We start from the raw sequence: 20,928 nt of genomic DNA on the forward strand, positions 1-20,928 counted from the left end.
GTACAATTAATGTAGTTCAACACACTACTTTAACTGCCATGGCTCAATGCTATGGAATACTGGGAGTTGTAATTTGGTGAGGCACACCAACAGTCTTTGGCAGAAAAATCTGAAGACTTTGTAAAAGTATTCCATAGCCATGACAGTTAAAGTGGTGTCAAACAGCATTAATGCTGCCGTGTAGATGCATCCCTGGAGCATCATGTGAAGCAACATGGTGTCGCGTTACAGCTTTCCAAAAACGAAACACTCCTTGTCTTCAAATTTACATATAGAAAAAATAACAACAATGTAGCAATATAGGCTTGGCTGGTTTTTTTTCCTCTTAAAGATCATAGGTGCTCTTCTGAAAGATAAATCCATTTCCTGTGTACATGTGTAAGAGAATGTTTACTGTGTATCTGCATTTCAAAATAGGGAAGACCATCATAGTGTGAGAATATTTGCTAGAAGTCAAAAATCTAGCTGCAAAAGGTCATCGTATTTTCTGGGGGATGTTTCTGCTTTGCATAATATATTTCTAAATAAATCTTATTTTACATTTAGGTGAAGTCTGTTTTTCAACAATCTCCATTCTTAGTAGGGGATGATTGTGTCTCCATAATGGATGGAACGGATGAAGGTACGTGACTTTGTTTTCACACAGTTACTTTGATTCTACGGCCGCTGTAGCTCAATGGGTTAAACCCTTGTGCTGGTGAACTGCTGATCTGAAGGTTGGAAGTTCAAATTTGCGAGACAGGGTGAGATCCCCCTGTTAGCCCTAGCTCCTGCCAACCTAGCAGTTCAAAAATATGCAAATGTGAGTAGATCAATAGGTACCCCTCTGGCAAGAAAAAGCAAAAAAATGCCGTGATGCTGGCCACACAACCAGGAGGTGTCTACACACGCAGCCTCCTCAGCTTGGAAATGGAGAAAGAGCACCTCCCTCAGAGCCAGAGATGAGCATTGCCTCCAGAAAAAGAAATGAAAGGATAAGCCTTTGTCTGTGTATTTGTGTCTCATTGTATGTCATGTAACAAAGCATTGAATGTTTGCCTCCGTCTGTATATACTGTAATTCACTCTAAGTCCTTTCAGGGAGAAGGGCGTAATATAAATAAATTATTATTATTATTATTATTATTATTATTATTATTATTATTATTATTATTATTATTATTGGCCCCTGGTGGCACAGCGGATTAAACTGCTGAACTGCTGAACTTGCTGACTGAAAGGTTGGTGGTTCAAATCCGGAGAGCGGGGTGAGGTCCCGCTGTTAGCCCCAGCTTCTGCCAACCTAGCAGTTCAAAAACATGCAAATGTGAGTAGATCAATAGGTACCGCTCCGGTGGAAAGCTAACAGCACTCCATACAGTCATGCTGGCCGCATGACCTTGGACATGTCTACAAACTACCGATCCTTCAGCTTAAAAATGGAGAGGAGCACCACCACCCCAGTCGGACACCAAGAGACTTAATGTCAGGAGAAAACCTTTACTACCTATTATTATTATTATTATTATTATTATTATTATTATTATTATTATTATTATTATATGGCAGGGACAGTTGTGTTCCTGCAAGTAGTTTCTGACTTATAGAAACCCTATTGTGGCATGATCTTGGCAAGATTTGTTCAGAGAAGGTTTTGTTTTTGCCTTCCTCTGAAGCAGAGAGAGTGAGATTTGGCCAAGGTGACCCAGTGGGTTTCCATGGCTGAGCAGGAATTTAAACCCTGGTTTCCAAAGCCATAGTCCAACACCCAAACTGCTTTACCATGTCAGCTTTCTCTTCTTGGGAGCTTTAGAGAGCAAATATGATTTTGTTGAAATAACTCCAATTTTTCTGGGATGGGGCGCATGCAGGTGTGTGTGTGTGTGTCTTTTCAAGATCCTCTGATCTTCCCCTGGTCTAATGCCAAACAAAGAAGGTGACTGAGTGAAAATGAGAAAGCTGCAAGTGACAAGAAAATAATGTGATCATTACTTTCCCAAATGCGGACAATCTGGTGTTCATGCCAGTTCATGTACAGCTTTCAGTAAATTGCCTCAGTACATAAGGGAAGTAAAGAGAGGCAGCATCCGGTAGATATGGTATCTTCTGTTTTATTTAAGGAGTTACTCAGCATAGTTTAACAAACAATAATTTCCTTATGCACATATCACTTGTGTGACAGAAAAAGTAGTTACACCCTTACTTTAGACAAATACGGCCTTGCACACATAAAAGCAGGATTCTTTGCTTGCATTCCTACCTATATAAAGAATCCTGTCATCAAAGAGCCCCCTGTGATGATATTTTAAATAAACATTTCTTTTAGCTCACCAAAGTCTTCCTGGTCTAAGCATAGCCAATTTAGACTGCATATTTGGTGACTGACTTCCTGTATCTTTTGCTTGCAGTTGCTATCTAAAATGATTGCCAACTGAATTTTTTAAAATGCAGCAAATCCACAATTAATTATACAAAATAAATCTGTTGCAAACCCAAATTATGATAAAAGAAGGGCTTGTATAAGTTGCAAAAGATTTTTAAAAATTTCCCTTGAATCTCTTTTTATACCAGGTATTTCTGCGTGGGTTACTGTCAACTTTTTAACAGGTATGTGCTTAAATAAACTGTAATATGTTGCTATTTTTCTGAAATATCTATATTGAATTGAAATAAACCTCAAGATTCATAGCACTATATGTACTTCTCTAGATGTAAGTGCTATCTTTTCCTCAAGGACTGATGCTTAGATTGCATTCAATGAAATATCCTGTATTCACCTAAATAGCCTACCGGCTGTTAGGAATTGTGGAAATTGAATTCCAAAACACCTGGAGGTCTGAAGTTTGCCCATGCCTGAGGTAGATAAAACAGCTGTACGCATTTTGTGCCCTGTAATACAAGTTATATTTCTCACATTTATTACTGGAATCTGAATAAAGTGAAACACAATGAGGTACCACAAAGCCTGGCTGCGTCCTTCCTGGGGGGGAATCCTTTGTTGGGAGGTGTTACCTGGCCCTGATTTTTCCCTGTCTGGAATTCCCCTATGTTTGAGTCTTGTTCTTTATTTACTGTCCTGATTTTATAGTTTTTTTAATACTGGTTGCCAGATTTTGTTCATTTTCATAGTTTTTTCCTTTCTGTTGAAATTGTCCACATGCTTGTGGATTTCAATGGCTTCTGTGTGTAGTCTGACATGATAGTTGTGAGAGTGGTCCAGCATTTCTGTGTTCTCAAATAATATGCTGCGTCCAGGTTGGTTCATCAAGTGCTCTGCTATGGCTAATTTCTCTGGTTGAGTGAGTCTGCAGTGCCTTTCATGTTCCTTGACTCGTGTTTGGGCAATGCTGTGTTTGGTGGTCCCTATGTAGACTTGTCCACAGCTGCATGGTATACGGCAGACTCCTGCAGAGGTGAGAGGATCCCTCTTGTCCTTTGCTGAATGTAGCATTTTGATTTTTCTTAGTGGGTTTGTAGATAGTTTGTAGGTTGTGTTTCTTCATCAACTTCCCTATGCGGTCAGTGATTCCTTGATGTACGGGAAGAACACATTTCCTCTGGGTGGATCTAGTTTCCCACAAACTTCACAACCTCTGTGGATGCCTGCCATTGATGTGAGCAAAATGTCAGGAGATAATGCTTCTGCAACATGGCCATACAGCCTGGAAAACGCACAACAACACAGTGATTCCGGCCATGAAAGCCTTCGACAACACATATAAGTTGCTAATTCCTTTACAAAGACTGTTTCTGCTTCCCTCTTTTCCAATTTTCTTTGTTCATATGCCAAGGATTAGCAGTGAATTATAACTCTGCCACTCTAACTTGGGAAATTGTTCATGGTTTTTTTTAATTCAGGACATTTAATCTGACAAAACGTGTAAATTTCATGACTAAACCTTCCATTAGTAATTTTGTTATATCAAACTGCATTTCAGATCGTTTGAATTCTCCAGAAAAGAAATGTGTTGGAATGCTGGACTTAGGAGGTGGATCAACTCAGATCACATTTCACCCAAGCACCAAGGTAACAACAATACAAGCCCTTTTCGTCTAAACAGTTGTAACTATCTGCCTATCTGCATTTTGCCTTTTCTTGTTTGCCATGGATATTCCTCCAGCTTCATTTTTGGGAACCAAACATACCAGTTTGAGCGTGCATTCAGAATATGTAGTCAAGAAAAAGAAAGTCGGGGAAGGTTTTTCTAAAGAGTGCTCTTTAAAATGAAGTTATGTCCACCAAATCTGTCCTTCAGCCAAACAGTCTCTAGTATACGCTGAGACAATTTTGTATGTATGTCAGGAGTGACTTGAGAAACTACAAGTCGCTTCTGGTGTGAGAAAATTGGCCGTCTGCAAGGATGTTGCCCAGGGGACGCCTGGATGTTTGATGTTTTACCATCCTGTGGGAGGCTTCTCTCATGTCCCCACATGGGAAGCTAGTGCTGACAGATGGGAGCTCACCCTGCTCTCCAGATTCGAACTGCCGACCTTTTGGTCAGCAGTCCTACCGGCACAACAGTTTAACCCATTGCTCCACCAGAGACTCCAGAGACAGTGCTGATAAAATAAGGAGCTGCATTACATTTGACACCCAGTAAGATAAGATCAACACACTGAATTAGTCTCAGATTGAATGCTGTTGTAATTGTATTGGCTTGAGGAACATCATCCATAGGACTGTGGGCCATGTTTACATTGTTCATAGTGGAAAACATTGTAAATGCACAAGAACCGGGGTAAATTTTCCCCCATCGATCCTCTATGGACTGCACATCTACATAAGTTGAAATATTGAACATAATTGTTATACATAAGTTGAAAAAAACCTTGACAAAAATTGACTTGGGTCAGTGCTGGAAACTGATGATAACATGACTGTTCTCAATAAACCCTGTGCTGCTTGAAGGCAGCTTGAATGAAAAGGGTGGAAAGGAAAGACAGCAACTGCCTCTGTTAGGGACTCTCACCCCATTACCCCCTTGCCTAAACCAGAGAAAAAAGGGCATCCTTTTAAGTAGTGGCCACTTTTAATAGTGGCTTATGGTGTAAGCCAGGTGTGGGCAAACTTTGGCCCTCCAGGTGTTTTGGATTTCAACTTCCACAATTCTAGCTGTTAGGAATACTCCAAAATACTTGGAGGGCCAAAGTTTGCCCATGTCTGATGTAAGCCTTTCAATAGCCATTTTTGTAAGTGCCACTTTATAAGCTTGACGGTCTCTGCAGAGAGGGGAATGAGAATGGAGCTGAGGAAAATATTAAAACTTACCAAAGAAAATGACCAAAGAATGTTTTTGAAGTAACAAACAGTTTGGAGTTGGTCAATATTTGAAGAAACGAAAAAAAGGAAACTCCTGAGAATATACATATTGTTTCTGAAAGATAAAGATCCCTTTCCAAAATAGATACCATTTGATCTTGTAAAACCTTCAGTAAAGATATTGCCTAAGATGGAAGAATTCAGTGTTGCCTGCTATTGCAGGATGGCTGGTGAAACTGATAGACTTAGTGGAACTTGACAAATTGGGTAATCTTGGGCAAGTCATACTCTCTCAGGCCCCTTCCACACAGCTGAAGAAAATCCCACATTATCTGTTTTGAACTGGAAAATATGGCAATGTGGACTCAGATAACCCTGTTCAAAACAATGAAAACAAATGGAGTGATTGTTTCGATGTGTAAATATTTTTGGTGCTTATTTTTTAATTGTTCATGAAGAATATTTCAGAGAACTGAGTATCTCCTTTTTTCTTTACAGACAACTCCAGAGAGCACCTTGTCTAGTCACAGCACTTCTTTTCAGATATTTAGCACCACATACCAACTTTATTCTTACAGGTTTGTGCATTTTTAAATGCAATAATTACGCCTAAGTTATTACAGTAACCATTTATGACTCATGAAAAGTGTCTAATATACTCTAGCTGATATTTGATCATTGTAGAAGTCCCTCACAGTAGACCAGGCATGGGCAAACCTGAGGCCCCTTCCTTTTTCCCCCTCAGTCGCTTAAGGAAGGGGGCTGAGACTGTTAGGAATGGTGGGAGTTGAAGTCCAAAACACCTGGAGGGCACAAGCTTCAGTGTTGTTTAACTTCAGTGTTGATTTGACCTCGCTTTTGTCTCTTTCTTTAGCTTCCTGGGACTTGGGTTAATGTCTGCAAGGCTGGCGATTTTAGGAGGCATTCAAGGACAAGCCTGTAAGTGTTAAATGGCTTCTCTCATACATAGAGACTGTTGGATTCTTTTTATTTATTTTGCTGTTTCTAACTGTCACCAATACACTAACTCAGAGTAGATTATAGTATATCTACAAATACAGCTAACCTTCCACATTTGCTGGGTTTAGGGCCCCAGGACCCTCTGTGAAAGTGACAAATGAGAATAACGAAATTGCAAATGTTTTCATCAGAGAGGACATCTCTCAAGTTTGGCTCTATGGTCAATCTCCAGTGGAAGCTGACCATATAATCACATTGGAGGGCCTAGAGAATCCTGATCCTAACGCCATCTCCTGGATGTCAAAGCAACACACGCTATACTATATAATTTAGGCTTAGGGCCAGTCTTTTGAATTCTGCAGTTCAGATCTACACACGGATTGCGTCTCACATGGACAATTATATGTTGCGAGTTCTAGAATCGCCAAACCAGACATTCTCTATATCTACACAGACAATGGAACAACAAAAAATATTGTATACCAATAAGCATTATGAAATTACATATATTTAAAACCAGCTTTTGCTCTTTTCTTTTTTTTCCATTTAACCAGACTGGGCCACAGCTACGTGTGGCTGGTACAGCTAGTAAATTATGTGATCATACTTTTAATGTAAGCCGCTTTGAGTCTCCTTCAGGAGAGATAAAGTGGGGTATAAATAAACATAATAATAATAATAATAATAATAATAATAATAATAATAATAATATAATTATATATATTATATATATTATTATATATTATATTATTATATATATTTATATAATTATATTATTATATATAATATTATATAATTATATTATATTATTATATATATATATTATATTATATATATATATATAATTATATTATTATATATAATAATAATAATAAATATAATAATCCACATGACGTGGATTGACTACAAAAAGGCCTTTGACTCACTCCCACACAGCTGGATCATCAAGTGCCTGGACGCCATCGGGATTAGTAAAAACGTTGGCACCTTCATTGAAAACATGATGGAGCACTGGAAAACTGAACTGTTTGTTGGAAATGAAAGCTATGGACTTGTCAACATCAGGAGAGGAATTTTCCAGGGAGATTCATTGTCCCCTCTGCTTTTCATTATTGCCATGATCCCTCTATCAACAATCTTACAAAAAACAAATCTCGGCTACCAAACATCTAAGAATTCTCACAAAATTTCGCATCTGATGTACATGGATGACCTGAAGCTGTATGGAAAAACGAAAACTGAAATCCAGTCTCTGACTAACACTGTCCGAATTTTTAGCACTGATATCAACATGGAATTTGGTTTGGACAAATGTTCGACAGTGGCATTGAAGAAGGGGAAAATCATTGAAAGTGAGGGCATAAATATGCCCAATGGCCAAACAATAAAGTGTCACCAGCCAGAGGCCTATAAATATCTGGGCATATTACAGCTGGACAACATCAAGCATGAACATGTGAAGACTGTGGTCAGTAAAGAATACACACAAAGGGTCAGAAAAATTCTCAAAAGCAAGCTCAATGGAGGCAACACCATCAAGGCCATAAACACCTGGGCCATGCCTGTCATAAGATATACTGCTGGCATTATAAACTGGACACAGATGGAACTGGACAATTTGGACAGAAAAACAAGAAAACTCATGACCATTCATCACTCACTGCACCCTCGCAGTGATGTTGACCGGCTATATCTGCCTAGAAGATCAGGGGGCAGAGGACTCTTACAAGTAAAACAAGCAGTCAAAGAAGAAGAACATGCCCTGGCAGAATATGTAAAGCAAAGTGAAGAACCTGCTTTGATTGAAGTCAAAAATCAGAAACTCCTCAAAGCACAGCAGACAAAAAACCAGTACAAGAAACTAGAGCTGACAGCTGGCACAACAAAACATTGCATGGAAAGTTCCTTGACAAAATTGAAGGAAAAGCTGACAAGGAGAAGACCTGGCTCTGGCTCACGAATGGGACCCTGAAGAAGGAGACAGAAGGCCTGATCCTTGCAGCCCAGGAGCAAGCCATCAGAACAAATGCAATTAAGGCCAAGATTGAAAAATCAGCTGATGACCCAAAATGCAGACTGTGCAAGGAAGCTGACGAAACCATTGATCATCTCCTCAGCTGCTGTAAGAAAATTGCACAGACAGACTACAAACAGAGGCACAACTGTGTGGCCCAAATGATCCATTGGAACTTATGCATCAAGTACCACCTGCCAGCAGCAAAGAACTGGTGGGATCACAAACCAGCAAAGGTCGTGGAAAATGAACACGCAAAGATACTGTGGGACTTCCGAATCCAGACTGACAAAGTTCTGGAACACAACACACCAGATATCACAGTTGTGGAAAAGAACAAGGTTTGGATAATTGATGTCGCCATCCCAGGTGACAGTCGCATTGATGAAAAACAACAGGAAAAACTCAGCCGCTATCAGGACCTCAAGATTGAACTTCAAAGACTCTGGCAGAAACCAGTGCAGGTGGTCCCGGTGGTGATGGGCACATTGGGTGCCGTGCCAAAAGATCTCAGCCGGCATTTGGAAACAATAGACATTGACAAAATTACGATCTGCCAACTGCAAAAGGCCACCCTGCTGGGATCTGCACGCATCATCCGAAAATACATCACACAGTCCTAGACACTTGGGAAGTGTTCGACTTGTGGTTTTGTGAAACGAAATCCAGCATGTCTATCTTGTTTGCTGTGTCATACAACATCGTTGTGTCAATAATAATAATAATAATAATAATAATAGAAATATCTAGTTCCTCTGCATGATTGGATGAAGTCAACCATAGAACCACACTGAAGGGCCTCCTAAGGAGAACATTTTTAATCAAATCTGTGAACAATCAAGTCTCCAACAGATGTATGCTGTGATGTACACATTTAGCCCATAAGCATAATATTCTGTAAGGAACTGCAAATAGAAACTGTTGTATCCAAACGCTCTGTGCTCTTTCCCCCACACCCAACACTTTAAAAAATTGATACATGGGTTATTCATACGAGGCAGTTTTGTCAGTGTCTAGTATTTCTGGGCATTTTCTTTTTACCTGTGAGTTATACGTCTCTTGGAATTTCTTTGTTCTCTAGTATGGCTCTGTTAATCCTACCCACAAATAATCAAATCCACAGACCTGCAAATGTGGAGGGTCGACTGTAAGTAGGCACAGAAATCATTTTAGTTTTTTTTCTCAGTGCAGAAATTTTGTAGTGTTAAACCATCAGATTACAGTAGAGTCTCACTTATCCAACACTCGCTTATCCAACATTCTGGATTATCCAACACATTTTTGTAGTCAATGTTTTCAATATATCGTGATATTTTGGTGCTAAATTCGTAAATACAGTAATTACTACATAGCATTACTGCATATTGAACTACTTTTTCTGTCAAATTTGTTGTATAACATGATGTTTTGGTGCTTAATTTATAAAATCATAACCTAATTTGATGTTTAATAGGCTTTTCCTTAATCTCTCCTTATTATCCAACATATTTGCTTATCCAACGTTCTGCCGGCCTGTTTACGTTGGATAAGCGAGACTCTACTGTAATTGAACCTTTGTGCTGTGTAGATAATTTAGGTAGTCATCTGTCTTTCCATTTATACACTAGTTTCTGTTTATATTCTAACCCTGTGTCTGCCAAAATGGTGGTGTCTAAGGGCCCTTCTACACTGCCATATAATCCAGAATATCGAGGCAGATAATCCACATTATCTGCTTTTAACTGGATTATGTGAGTCTACACTGCCATATAATCCTACTCAAAGCAGATAATCTAGATTTTATACAGCTGTATAGAGGGTGCCTAAGGCCCCTTCCACACAGCTGAATAAAATCCCACATTATCTGCTTTGAACTGGAATATATGGCAGTGTGGACTCAAATAACCCCGTTTAAAGCAGATATTGTGGGATTTTTTGCCTTGATGTTCTGGGTTATATTGCTGTGCGGAAGGGCCCAGAGATGGTAGTTATTTAAATTATTTTGTCTGAAGATAAGAAGACGCCTATATCCTCAAAAATAAAGGCTGATAGTTATTCAATTAATTAGGCAGTCTTAAACATGTTGAGATTTGTATTGCTGATTGATCAGGAATGAAAGAGGAAAAGTGTTTGACCTATTAAGAATAGGATTTCTGTGCAACTTATTTTCCATTAATTTCAATCTACTTTCTCACTTCTTACAGTACTTGAAGGTGAAAAACTCACAAGTCCCTGCTTACCGCCAGACTTCCAGGGTGAATGGGAACATGCTAAGATAACATATCAAATCAAAGGGCAGAAGGCAGGTATAGTAACCTGATCATTTTCTCATTTGTTCATACGCCTTTATCTTGAGTGTTTTTATCAAAGTAGTGAGATTTAGCGCTGGTGATGATCCTTCAATATAGAAACTAAATACATTTCTCCATAATGTAGTCTGGGCTACATCATCCTTCACAATTCCAGAACATAATATTGAGTGCATTTTGTGGATTTTTGCTTTTTTGAGATTTTTAAAAGACATTATAGTGGTGTTGATGTTCTTGAAAATATCTGAGAAATTGCACAGTTAAATATTTAATTTTAACTTTCTCAATGGAGATGAGGCTTCCAATATCATTCTAGGATGTGTTTTGCCTATCTCGCTGATAATAATCAGTTTTTTTATGTATGAAGTTTTACATCTGATGTTCTTCTTTGAATGCTTCTGGTACTAGGAGCAAGGTTAGTGGACATCAGTAAAGAAAGAAAGTTAGCAGTTTTTAACTACTGTGAGCTTTATTTGGTAGCGCAGACATGGGCAAACTTTGGTTGCCCAGGTGTTTTGGACTTCGACTCCCACAATTCCTGGCCTCAGGCCCCTTAAGCAACCATAGCAGACCAATTTCACAAACTTGAATTTCATCATTAAACTTGAATTTCATCATTTCATCATTATTACAGGGTTTTTTTGTTTGCTCTTTTAGGAGAGTCTCCTTTTGAATCATGTTTTAATGAAATAGCTAAACATCTCAGCAAGAAGATTGACAAAGCAGATGAAGTAAAAGACGTGGAGTTTTATGCCTTTTCCTATTATCATGACCGGGCTGTGGATGCTGGTTTAATAGGTAACTCTGAGTTTATTATTTATTAGCCATGCAATGATTATTAATAGCAGGGTTCTCATACCTTAGTTGGCCTTCAGTGCACAAACATACTGAGCTAGATCTGAATTTTAATAAGTACGACAATAAAATAAGTCCAGATATTGTATGTTTTTTTATGAGATCTGACCTGTGAATGACCCCAGTCTTGCCCACAGAAACTAAAAGCAGGCCTCTCCAATGTAAGAGGGCAAACAGGGCTAGAAATGATCTCTATATTACTTCTGAATAAATACCAAGGCATAATTCAGAGATAATGGACTGTTTGGAAATGGGCATCATGTGACCAGATGGCGCTGGGTGGGTGGCTTGGGGACCGACATCTCATACATTTTGCATCTTCTGTTGCTTACATTTCATCCTCTGTAGTCAAGGAACACACTTCAAATCTTCTAGTTCTGCATTATGTTAACATCCCCATGTGCATCTTCCCTCAGTATACATATCAATTGACTGATGATATGCACATGTGAAATAGATGAGAAAAGTTCAAAACCCAGCAAATACGTTAATTTTGAAGACTTGTTTTTTGTTTTGTTTTTGTTTTGTTTTTGTTTTTTGTTTTTTTGGTGTTTAAGCCTGTTCCTGGGGTTATTTGGGGCGCTTATTCAGAAAATTGCATTGGATAGGCCTCATCAGCTTTAGTTTCTTAGATACTAAAGCAGATTGCGAGCAGACACAGCAGATGATATATGATATATCAGTATGTAATGTATCTCAAAAACTAGTATACCCAGAAACAAGTTTAACATTTCAGACACCAAAATGTTTGTCGGCCAAGGTTATTTTTGTAAGTTTTACTGCAAAAAAGCTAAGACTTAATTATTTGTTGCTGTGAGTTTTCTGGGCTGTATGGCTGTGTTCCAGAAGCATTCTTTCCTAATGTTTCGCCTGCATCTATGGCAAGCATCCTCGGAGGTTGTGAGTTCTATCGGAAACTAGACAAGTGGGGTTTATATATCTGTGGAATAATTCCAGAGAGGGAGAAAGAACTCTTGTCTGCCTGAGGCAAGTGTGAATGTTGCAATTGGCCACCTTGATTAGCATTGAATAGCCTTTCAGCTTCAAGGTCTGGCATCTTACTGCCTGGGGGAATCCACAGAGAAACCATTGAAATCCGCAAGCATGTCGACAATTTCAACAGAAAGGAGGAAACCATAAAAATAAACAAAATCTGCCTACCAGTATTTTTTTAAAAAAACTTTAAAATCAGGACAGTAAATAAAGAACAACACTCAGAAGATGGGAATTCCAGACAAGAAACCATCAGGGCCAGCGAACACCTCCTAACAAAGGATTCCCCCAGGCAGTAAGAAGCCAGACCTTGAACCTGAAAGGTTATTCAATGCTAATCAAGGTGGCCAGTTGCAACATTCACATCTTCCTCAAACAGACAAGAGTTCTATCTCCCACCCTGGACATTATTCCACAGATATATTAACTCCACTTGCCTAGTTTCCAACAGACCTCGCAACCTCTGAGGATGCCTGCCATAGATGCGAGCGAAACTTCAGGAGAGAATGCTTCTGGAACATAGCCATACAGCCCAGAAAACTCACAGCAACCCAGTGATTACGGCCATGAAAGCCTTCGACAACACTTAATTATGTAACTCTGATCTAGACTGTACTATAAAAGGAGAGGCTACCACAAACCTTCAGACATGGCCATTGGCACCCCAGGTTTTGGGGAGATGTTGCAGTCTATTTGGGGGGAAAGAACTCCCCTCCCCTATTTTGAGGGATGTGCAGCAAAGTAAAAATGGGTGGATCAAACTCCATTGGGATAGCTCAGAACAGTCTTTCCGTCTCTAACACATGGTCAGATAGAACACAACATGCTCAGCTATTGCTTGAGTATGCTTTAATGTATTATATGTTTTATGATTTTATGTTTATATGTTTTAAATGTATTTTTGTGATTGTATTTTATTGTATATTGCTGGGCTTGGTCCCCATGTGAGCTGCCCCGAGTCCCTTCGGGGACTTCAGGGGCGGGATATAAGAATAAAGTTGTTGTTATTATTATTATTATTATTATTATTATTATTATTATTATTATTATTATTATTATTATTATTATAACACTAAGTACGGTAAGTATTTTGTGGTCTTTGGTTCTAGTGGTTAAAGATTATGTAGCTTCCCGGTCAAAAGCCTAGTTTTCACCAGCGAGAAGCCATGGGAGATGGTACTATTTCAGATATCCTGAGCCAAATCCATTTAGGACTTTGCTGGTCAAAACCAGCACTTCGAATTGAGCGTAAAATGAATTTGAAACCAGTGCATTGAATTCCAGTGGTGATATGCTATCTCTAAAAGGTGTGACAGAAAACAGTATGACTATATTTTTCATTAGCTGTAGCTTCAAGTTGCTTTTTAAGGGCATTCCCACTTCTTAACAGTTTCAAATTTCCTTCCCCTTTTCTTCTCAAAACTGAAGAGCGCTTTTATTTGCCATTTAGATGCTGAAAAGGGAGGAGCTCTAGCCGTCAGTGACTTTGAAACTGCTGCAAAGAAAGGTGAGCTGTTATTTCTTTCTTCATGGTTACCTTGGATGATCTAGGACACCATAATAAAGATTTAGCTATGAGATCCACCCTTATAGAAGAATGTACTCTAAAGTCAACCACAAATCACATTCCACTCCAATCCACATAGCAAGGACCACAAAAAGTACATCTACTAAACGTTGGTGAAGATGCAACACTCAAGGCACTTAACATCCATATGTGGTTTTCCTGTATGAAGGTGAATGCATTCTGGATGAAAGTAATTTCTATTATCACAGGTATAGATATTGTTCTGTGCCCTACTCTTGTTCTGTTGTCAGTATTACCGGGTAGGAATGAAAACCTGCAACATAAATCATAGATACGGTTTCTGATCACAGCCACCTAAATAGAAATTGCTAAAAATGGGGAAATTGTCACTGGATGATATGTGGGGCAGAGTCTGGGATACTTTGCTAGTATTCATGAGTCTTTCATCATGATAATTTGTTAAACAAATTATCTTTATTGTAAAATGGGTTCCCGACTTAGACTAAATTAATGAGAGTATTCAGCACCCAACATCACCCACTTACCATTTAAACTTCTAGAACAGGTGTGGGCAAACTTGAGCCATCCAGGTGTTTTGGACTTCAACTCCCACAATTCCTAACAGCCTCAGGAAGGGGCCTGAGGCTCTTAGGATTGGTGGGAGTTGAAGTCCAAAACACCTGGAGGGACCAAGTTTGCCCACACCTGCTTTAGAATGATGTTGTATCTGATTCCTCTTGACTGTATGCTTTGCTAAACATAATTAATATCTTTCTATTCATTACTTTGTAAATGGTGATCAAGTTAGTTTCATTATTTTTCTTTTGGGTTTTAATCTGTTTATATTGTACTCTGTAAAACCTATAAAAGTTTTTTTTTAAGTTCTAGCAAATAAATAGCCAGTAAAATGCTTCATGGTTGTAATGACTCCTGACAATGTAATCTGCTTTTTATACCTCACTTTTTTCTTCCCCAAAGCTTGCAACACCATGGAAGTCGATAAAGGAGAGCATCCGTTTCTCTGCATGGATCTCACTTATATCATTTTTCTATTGGAAGAACTAGGCTTTCCAAAGAATTACGTTTTTAAGGTATGTGTCCTTAGCTTTTTAGACATTTGTTTCAAAAATCAAAATTAGTAGCAGTGCTGAAACAACAATTGGCAGTGATAACAGTTCTCAATTCCAGTACCACCCAGCAATTTCTAAATTTCAGCCTCGCGGCTCAAGGTGGGGAACAACACAGTTAAAATATGGGCTGTGGCGCAGGCTGGTGAGCAGCCTGCTGCAATAAATCACTGACCCTGACGTCATGAGTTCGAGGCCAGCCCGTGGCAGGGTGAGCACCTGTCAATTAAAAAATAAAAAATAGCCCCTGCTCGTTGCTGACCTAGCAACCCGAAAGATAGTTGCATCTATCAAGTAGGAAATAAGGTACCACTTATAAAGTGGGGAGGCAAATTTAACTAATTTACGACGTTGGAATGAGGAAGTGCCGTCACAGTGGATGATGAAGCAGCTGCTCCCCCCTGTGGCCAGAATCGAACATCCCCTCAGAGGAAGGTTAAATTGCCTCTGCGTCTGTCTCTGTCTTGGTTCTATGTGTATATGGGCACTGAATTTTACCCTATACGTATATAATGTGATCCGCCCTGAGTCCTTGTCGGGGTGAGAAGGGCGGAATATAAATACTGTAAATAAATAAATAAAATCAAAAATTAAAACATAACAATAACAATAATACATTTTTATTTAGTATCTGTCTCTCCATATGGCTCGAGGCAGGGTACAACATAGTTAAAATACATCCATAAATGCACATGTTAAAACATACATATATTAAAATACATGAAGCAAAAATTAAAACCACAAATATAGAATGTAATTTTTAAACTCATAGTTAAAACTGACTGGGTGGCCTGTTGGAAGAGATAGGTCTTCAGTTGTGTTTTAAATTCCAACAGCTCATTTAGCTGTCAAAGCTCTTCTGGCAGGTCATTCCACAATGTTCGGGCAGCCGATGAAAAGGTCATCTGGGTATGTATTCCCTAGTAGACAATGTGATGCACTTTGTGGGTCCTCCATTTAACTCAGTGATTCTCAACCTGTGGGTCCCCAGGTGTTTTGGCCTACAATTCCCAGAAATCCCAGCCAGTTTACTAGCTGATAGGATTTCTGGGGGTCAAAGGCCAAAACATCTGGAGCCTCCAGTGGCGCAGTGGATTAAAGCCGTGTGACTTGAAGGTTGGGTTGCTGACCTGAAGGCTTCCAGGTTCGAATCCAACCCAGGGAGAGCGCAGATGAACTCCCTCTATCAGCTCCAGCTCCATGCGAGGACATGAGAGAAGCCTCCCACAAGGATGGTAAAAACATCAAAACATCCGGGCGTCCCCTGGGCAACATCCTTGCAGATGGCCAATATCTCACACCAGAAGCGACTTACAGTTTCTCAAGCTGCTCCTGACACGAAAAAAAAAATCTGGGGACCCACAAGGTGAGAACCACTGATCTACCACAAGGGAATTCTGGCTGTCATGGATCCGAGGCAGCAAGGATTTCCCTGAAGATATTTTTCAGGGATGGAATTTGGGGAAAATGCAAAAAGTGTTAGTAGTGGGGCTTCCCTAGAGATCGCCATGCACCAGGAAAGGAACCTAAGTTCCATGTACTCCCATTTCTCAACCTGGACGTTTCAGAGTTCACTACCAATTATATGCAAAGTTATTAAACTATAAATCATGATGTTATTTACAAGACAATTGCTTTCCTTGTAAATTTTGTTTTCAGCATGCAGTTGAATCCTCCTAATTTTTAGGATATTTCCTACACATCCCTCCCCTGCAAATGCCATTATGCAAATAAAGTGTCCGAGTGCTTGGTCATCATTGTAATTGTAGTATTAATGGATACCTTATATGTGTGAATGGGCCATATAACTGTCATATCAGCAGAACCACGGTGCTTTTTAATGGAATTGACTCATGCTTACAAGGGCCGGTGATGAACGATACAGTAATCAATAATAATAATAATAATAATAATAATAATAATAATAATAATAAAACTTTATACCCCGCCATCATCTCCCCAACGGGGACTCAGGGCGGCTAACATGGGGCCATGCCCAGAGCAATACAATATAATAAAATATAAAAACAACATATCATAACACAATTAAAACAATACAATAGATAATAATATACATTACATCAAGAAGTCAAAGAAACAGTAAAAACAAGGGCAGGCTGCATGAACACAGAGATAAAAACTCGGGGTGAGAGAGACAAAGGAGTACACCACTGGGGATAGGGACATATGAAAGTGGCAATAATCAAGCAATAAATGTGTACGGCAGCCAAGAAAGACACAGCCATTTACAAATCCTTGTCCAATTTTCTTCCTCTTCTAGCTTGCTCGAAAAATCAAAGACTCTGAAACCAGCTGGGCCTTGGGAGCAATCCTTCACTACATGGATTCACGCTACAACTTGCAGCATTAGGGGTTTTGTAGTCAATGCAGGAAGTGAAAAGTCTGTCACTACACAGATGCAAACCCAGTCTATTTCTTGTGCCAGCAACTACAGCAAGCAATGCGACTACTATGATTAGTACTGTTAGACCTGGATATATATTTAATTTATAAAGACCTTGACCCATCTCAGCAGTGGAACTCTGGGCAGTTCAACATACCAGTACACTCCATGAGGTCACAAATCCCTTTTTAAAGTGTCACTGGAAACCAGTGGCTTTTTCCCATGGTAAACAATAGGCCATGGCAGCTAAAACCCGTCTTGGATAGCAGATCTGAGACTAAACCGGATGAATGTAAAAACTATCCTGTATATCATGCTGAGACTTTGATCATGTTTTCCGTTGTCCTATAATCTCTGTGAGAAAAGCACATCAATCAAGCCTTTTGCTTTCACTGTTAGCAAACTGGAGCTAGTGTCAAAAATAAGTGCAACTTTTAATTCTATATTTTTGTGTGTCATGGTGATTTGCTTTGATATTTTTTGAGTGTGAAAACTAACTTGTTATCTGTTTTAAAATATTTGACATAGTCTGATTTTTCCAGGTACATGATGAGATTCAGGTTTTTTGAAAGCTGGTTCAGTTGTTTTTCAGAATGGATTGCTGTGAGTTTTCTGGGCTGTATGGCCATGTTCCAAAAGCATTCTCTCCTGACATTTCGCCCATATGTATGGCAGGCATCCTTAGAGGTTGTGAGGTCTGTTGGAAACTAGGCAAGGGAGGTTTATATATCTGTGGAATAATATCCAGGGTGGGGGAAAGAACTCTTGTTTCCTGTCAGGAATTCCCCTGTTTTCTGAGTGTTGTTCCTTATTCACTGTCCTGGTTTTAGAGTTTTTTATACTGGTAGCCATATTTTGTCCATTTTCATGTTTCCAGACAGGAAACAATCGGGGCCAGCTAACACCTCCCATCAAAGGATTCCCCCAGGCAGGAAGCAGCCAGGCTTTGAAGCTGCAAGGCTATTCAATGCTAATCAAGATGGCCAATTACAACATTCACACTCGCCTCAGGCAGACAAGACTCTTTCTCCCACCCTGGATATTCCTCAAATATATATACCCCATTTGCCTAATTTCCAATCTCTGAGGATGCCTGCCATAGATGTGGGTGAAACATCAGAAGAGAATGCTTCTGGAACATGGCCAGACAGCCCGGAAAACTCATAGCAACCCAGTGAGTCTGGCCATGAAAGCCTTTGACAACACATTCTTCAGAATTTCTGTTACTGGATCACTGAGTTATTTTGAATGTGAAGTGATGGCTTAAAGCTGAAGTCTTTCCATTGACCTTGGCTTTAGCTCCTTCAGTGGTGGCAATTGCAGTCCCACAGTGTAATAGGTATCTATTTGAAGGCATGGGCAAGCTGTGTGTACAGCTTGGATAATTTATGTTTTTGATTAGAGCTCCAAGTACAAAGGACTGAATAGGTTATTGGAGCTGTAATCCTAAAAAGTAACCTGTCCTACTCCGACCGCATGATGATTGTCTGGTACCAAACAGGTGATTTGGCCACACATTTTAATGCATAAATACCACCTTCAAAATTACAAGATGTTCTGGCTGTTGTTTATACTTCAAATGTGTAACATTCAATCTGTCCCCTGCATCACAGACACCTTCCAAATAAATAGCTAGAGTGTAAAATTTTAAATAGCTCATGTGGGAATTTAATGACAAAAGGGAAAATTCCTTCCATTTAGGCTCTCACAGCATTAGGAGTTATCTTTAGACTTGGATTCACCATAGTTCTTGGAATATGTAGTATTGCACCTTACTGTTCTTCCAACTCAGGTTTCTATATAGTTCCCACTGGCTATTGGTTTATGAGATTGGAGTAATTAGATCCAATAGCTACATTCGGTCTAGCCTGTCGAATAATCTGTGGTCAAGACAAGGAATTGGGAGTCAATTTCTGACACTAATAAACAAAATTAATGATGATTTCCATTTATCTAATCAAACTCCTCCCATGACTGCTTTAAAGTGGAATTGTGGGAGTTGAAGTCCAAAACACCTGGAAAGTCCAAATTTGCCATGCCTACTTTAAAGTGGAAGGCTAAATAGCACAACAGCACCTCCTGTTAACTGATATCCACAAGTGATATTTCTGAGCAATGTGAAAAACAACATGGACTTAACTGTTGTCAAGTCAATCCATGAAACATTGGGTTATGATGGCAAATTGCAAAGTATCGGCAAAACAGGGCAAATGATTGCGGGGATAGAAACCCAATGTTGTCTTTCACGTTACGCTTTTCGGACACATTGATAGCGTGAGGACAGGTTGAAGGTTTTTCTGCATTTCCGTTTCTTTTGCCTTAACTTAAATTACTGGTAATATACCATAGTTATACATATGTAGACTCGCTACGGAGTTCAGATGTTTACAAGGTTTCTTGGGCTGCCTAGAAGAACTTTGAATTGTGTTCTTGAATTCATGCAAACATTGTGTTCCTTCATGCAAACATTGCCTTCGTTTAAATAAATGAATGTATAGTTGTTGCATTGAGCAAAGATTATAGAGTGCTGTGCTGAGACTACAGACAAATCTATATGTGATATGTGTGACATTAAGGAACCATGGCAGCTTAAAAATATTTATATCATTGGAAACATCAAGATGTCACAGCAGCAGGAAGAAAATTAAGTCTTGGAATCACCTCTCCTTATGCTCCCAATTAAAAGTTACCTACTGGCTGTTAGGAATTATTGGATTTCAAGTCCAAAACACCTGGAGGGCTGAAGTGTGCCCATGCCTGACATATAGTTTCACTCTGAAGGAAGAAGCAGCACAAACATGGCAGCACTGCAGTTCTGCATCCTGGAAAGAGAGCATGAGACCACAGAAAAGGAATCATTTAGTAATGTCAGTACACCTGGCCTCACATCCGGGTGTATTTTGTAGAACATTTCAAATCAGCATCTTTGAAGAATCTGGTTTGCAAACCTTTTGTATACACAAACCCTTCTGTGAGAAAACTCAAATGTCAAAGTTCTGCTTAATATATGATTGTAATTGAATCAGCATGTGTATAAATCTATTGAAGGAAAGACAGGTCAGTAAAAATTTTTTTTGATTACAATTAAACAACATTGGTGGTGTCTGGTTGAAGTAGAAATCAATCACATCATTTTTATTGGGTTGCTGTGAGTTTTCTGGGCTGTATGGCTATGTTCCAGAAGCATTCTCTCCTGATGTTTCGCCCACATCTATGACAGGCATGCTCAGAGGTTGTGGAAACTGGCAAGTGGGATTTTTCTATCTCTGGAAAATCCAGAGTGGGAGAAAGAACTCTTGTCTGTTTGAGGCCAATGTAAATGTTGCAATTGACCTCCTTGATTAGCATCAAATAGCCTTGAGCTTCAAAGTCTGGCTGCTTCCTGCCTGGGGAAATCCTTTGTTGGGAGGTGTTAGCTGGCCCCAATTGTTTCTTGTCTGGAATTCCCCTGTCTTTTAAATGTTGTTCATTATTTACTGCCCTGATTTTAGAGGTTTTTTAAAATACTGGTAGCCAGATGT

The 20,928-nt window shown here is 39.3% G+C and overlaps 1 protein-coding gene across 2 annotated transcripts in view; it reads left to right on the forward strand.

The window, feature by feature from the left end:
• The window catches only part of entpd6 (ectonucleoside triphosphate diphosphohydrolase 6), a 36,436-nt gene extending 15,933 nt beyond the window's left edge, over positions 1-20,503 (forward strand). For both annotated transcript variants that reach the window (XM_062970493.1, XM_062970495.1), the window contains exons 5-14: positions 547-622; positions 2,550-2,585; positions 3,917-4,005; positions 5,737-5,816; positions 6,113-6,177; positions 10,396-10,497; positions 11,158-11,298; positions 13,799-13,855; positions 14,855-14,967; positions 17,285-20,503. In XM_062970493.1, coding sequence (XP_062826563.1) covers positions 547-622; positions 2,550-2,585; positions 3,917-4,005; positions 5,737-5,816; positions 6,113-6,177; positions 10,396-10,497; positions 11,158-11,298; positions 13,799-13,855; positions 14,855-14,967; positions 17,285-17,374 — 849 coding nt within the window. In that variant the 3' untranslated portion in view covers positions 17,375-20,503. The remainder of the gene's footprint in view (positions 1-546; positions 623-2,549; positions 2,586-3,916; positions 4,006-5,736; positions 5,817-6,112; positions 6,178-10,395; positions 10,498-11,157; positions 11,299-13,798; positions 13,856-14,854; positions 14,968-17,284) is intronic.
• The last annotated feature ends 425 nt before the right edge of the window (positions 20,504-20,928 follow it).

This window comes from Anolis carolinensis, chromosome 1 (assembly GCF_035594765.1).
Source record: "Anolis carolinensis isolate JA03-04 chromosome 1, rAnoCar3.1.pri, whole genome shotgun sequence".
Lineage (NCBI taxonomy): Eukaryota > Metazoa > Chordata > Lepidosauria > Squamata > Dactyloidae > Anolis > Anolis carolinensis.